This window comes from Trypanosoma conorhini (genome assembly GCF_003719485.1).
Source record: "Trypanosoma conorhini strain 025E chromosome Unknown Tco_14.4_contig_00215, whole genome shotgun sequence".
NCBI classification, from domain to species: domain Eukaryota; phylum Euglenozoa; class Kinetoplastea; order Trypanosomatida; family Trypanosomatidae; genus Trypanosoma; species Trypanosoma conorhini.
In genome coordinates this window covers 24,719-27,850 of record NW_021704300.1, presented here as the reverse complement: position 1 = coordinate 27,850, position 3,132 = coordinate 24,719, and the positions used below count along the sequence as shown (strand labels likewise).

The following is a 3,132-nucleotide window of genomic DNA, read 5'->3' as shown; positions in this document are numbered from 1 at the left end:
CACAAACTTCTTTTTTCGTCCATTTTCGGGCCGCACGCCATTCACGCATTGCCGTCTGCCTTCTGCCTCGCCCCACGCCCGCCTGTCCCGCTTAGCGTGTCGCTGCCATGCCGCGGGCTGCGCAGCTCCCTCTGCGCTTCTCTCACCACCGGGCGCCCACCACAGCGAGCCCCTGCATGCATAACGGGGGAAAAACAAAGACAATAATAATAACAAGTAAATGCGTCTTTCCCTCGTTTTGTCCAGTTATCTCTGGAGTTTGCGTTCTTTGGTTTGAAAGCCGTCACGCCGCCCCTCTTTTCACAAGTCGCCGCCATCATCATCATCAGCAGCAGCAGCAGCCAACGGAGTGCAGCCGCTACTCCCCCCACTCCCGCTGCTGCAGCTGATGCACGTCGCCAAATCCCAACGTCGGAAACGAGGCCGGGGCCGTAGCGGGCCTTGGCGAGGGCCACCGTCACTCCACCCGCATGCACAAGGGAGTGGCCGGCGGATCCGTACATTTCTTTCGCAGCAGTCAGACCGGCCAAAGTTGGAACTTCACTCGACCGCTGGCCTTCTGTTTTTTTTAATCAGCACAACTGTCGACGGCGGTTGTTGTGCCGGCTGTGACTCACTCCCCGCAGCCACCGCCGCCCCCTCACTGCCACCGCAGCGGGCATGGGCTGCGGCAACCAGAGCCCCGTCGACCTCTGCAAGCGAGGGAGCGGCGTACTCGTAGTTGCCCTGCTCCCGCGACGCAAACACATCCACTCCGTCCGGCAGCTGTAGAACGGTTAAGTTGCTCGCTCAAACACGAATGCTGCCGCCGCAAATCAACACAACGAAGGGGACCAGCCGCCATAGTCCCCGCAGTCTGCCCAACAGTCAACCCGCCAGTGCGCCGAGCCGCACGAGTTCGCTCCGCGGCAACGCGCGGCAGAGCAGCAGCGTTTGGGGCTCCGCATTTTACCCCCGGCGCCGCTGCAGGCACCCAAACAAACACGCGGGGGAATCGGCAAGTCCCTCCCCGCGCGGCTGGGGCAACGCAACACATCCCCACGGCGAGCGCAGCCGCAGAAAAAAAGAGGCTCCCGCCCGCCCCCAACACCACGCCGCTGCAGTCGCCAAAAAGAAGGCGAGCACGCCGGGGCGCACGGCATGCCCGCGGCAGCCGGCACCCAAAGACAGGCACACACAGAGAAAAGGAAAGGAAAGAGAGAGAGGCACATCACCAGCCACGCCCGCATGCAGCGGAGGAGGCAGGAGGGAAGCAGCACGGCAGCCACACCGGGCACGGCGCCGCGGTTGGGCCCGCGGTGAGTCGCACGATCGCCGTGCAGAAACAAAGTGAGCAAAAAAGAAGACTTACGGAAGAGCAAAAACAATTACAACGGAAAACGATGCAGGCAGACAAATACGGCTGGCCACGCGCACCGCCAACACCACGCTGCAATTATTTTTGCCTCCACAAAACAAAAAAAAGGAAAAGCAAAAAAAGATATGTGTTTGCTCCACCCCAACACGTCCCCCTCATGTCCACGCAGCGCTCACTTTTCATTGGCGGCACCTCAGCGTGCCGTCGCCCCGCCCACCCGCCGCTTCCTCTGCGCGGCGCACGAAGAACTGTCCGCTCTGTGCGTCTCTGGGCGGGAGCAGCCGACAGCCGCGAGTGGCGCCCGCCCCTCCGTGGGGAGAGTGGGCAAAGCAAAGCAATAAAAAAAGTATTTAGCAAAAGAAAAAAAGAAGAGAATTGTTCCCGGCGTTCAACCCAACGGGAGAACTCGCACATGACCAGGAAGCAAAGACGATCCGCAGCGGATCAACAATTAACTTAGTGGGGGAGACGCACATGCGTTCCCTCTGCGTGCCGCTGCCCAGCGACGCCACCGCCGCTCAGCACAGCGCGGAGAGGCCCCACAGCGCAAATAGAAGCAGCGAGAGCGCCCCAGAAGCACATCCATGCACAGAAATGTCCTTTGCTTTAGCCTTTGCGTGCTGAGTGCCGGCTGCCCCTGACGACTTGCGCTCTTGCGCCCTCTTCATTGCGGCAACCTCACTGGCACTGAAGCGGCGGTTGTACAGCAAGACGTTCGTCACCGTCACGCGGCTCTCTGCGGTTCCTTTGCTGTCCCTGTATTCACCAACAAGGACGTGCGAGACCCTCTCCGGCGGTCCCTCCAGCGGAGGCAGTTCGCGACCAGCCGCAGGCGAAGGCCGGGCAGGCACAGTCGCTGGTGGGTTCTCCTCCAAACTCCCCACAAGCCGCCCATCGACGTAAGCCGAGCCGCTGCCGTTCTGCACCGTGAGCAGCACTCGGTATGTTTTCCCCACCTCCCACGCCATTGCGTGTGCGTCATTTCCTCCTGCTCCTGCCCTGAAATTCGTCCTCCAGTGCTTGTGCTGGTCGTACCACAGCCCCAGATATCTCCCGGTGACCACTGTCTTCACGCCCAGCAGTGGGGTGACACTCGTTGTGGCGCCGTTGATGGTCACCGTCGCCACAAGTGTGAGCTCCTCGTATGCAAGCGGGTACCCGTCATTCTCACTTTTACTGCCCACCGGCCACACAATTCGCGCCCCCGCCCCTGCCAGCTCAAAGCCATCGCTGACCTTCCGCGTTGCCGTCGTGGACACCGTGGCATTCATCCCAAGGTACTCGTCATTCCAGTGAGTATTGTTGCCACCGTTCGACAAAAACCCAACCAGCCCGTCCGTTGGCATAGTACCGACGCAGGCAGCAGCGGGAGTGACGGTAGGGCTGCAAAGCTTTGCAACTCTGCCGTCCACATCGTTCCATGTTTGCAGCACGGACTTGATCCGCTGCAGCTGCTCTGGGAGGCGCGCAAAAACAAGACTTTGAGAGCTTCCACTCTCACCCACCTTCGCGTAGAGGGCAAACAACTCATCGTTTGTGTACAGCAACGAGCTAAAAAGGGCTTCGCCTGCATCATCCGCAGATATTGGCCCAACGTCGTGGGTCCGGGCACCGTCGGAGAGCCACAGGTGGATTACTCTGCGGAACGTGCCTCTTCCGCCGTTGTCTCCTGGTGCGGTACGACTGGACGACATCTGCGTAAACAGCAGCACACGCTTGTCCGCAACGGTTGCAGTCGTGAGCTCCACCGGGCCGTAGAGCATCGGTAGTACACC

The 3,132-nt window shown here is 60.6% G+C and overlaps 2 protein-coding genes across 2 annotated transcripts; both read right to left on the bottom strand.

Annotated features, from left to right (window-relative positions):
• Positions 1 to 41: 41 nt before the first annotated feature.
• Tco025E_04294 (uncharacterized protein) lies at positions 42 to 503 on the bottom strand (the record flags this gene model as incomplete). The annotated part of the gene is made up of 1 exon (XM_029371206.1): positions 42 to 503. One exon carries the CDS (start codon positions 501 to 503, stop codon positions 42 to 44), a length of 462 nt encoding a protein of 153 aa, XP_029228729.1.
• Positions 504 to 1,875: 1,372 nt separating this feature from the next.
• Positions 1,876 to 3,120, bottom strand: Tco025E_04293 (trans-sialidase; the record flags this gene model as incomplete). The annotated part of the gene is made up of 1 exon (XM_029371205.1): positions 1,876 to 3,120. One exon carries the CDS (start codon positions 3,118 to 3,120, stop codon positions 1,876 to 1,878), a length of 1,245 nt encoding a protein of 414 aa, XP_029228728.1.
• Positions 3,121 to 3,132: the final 12 nt, after the last annotated feature.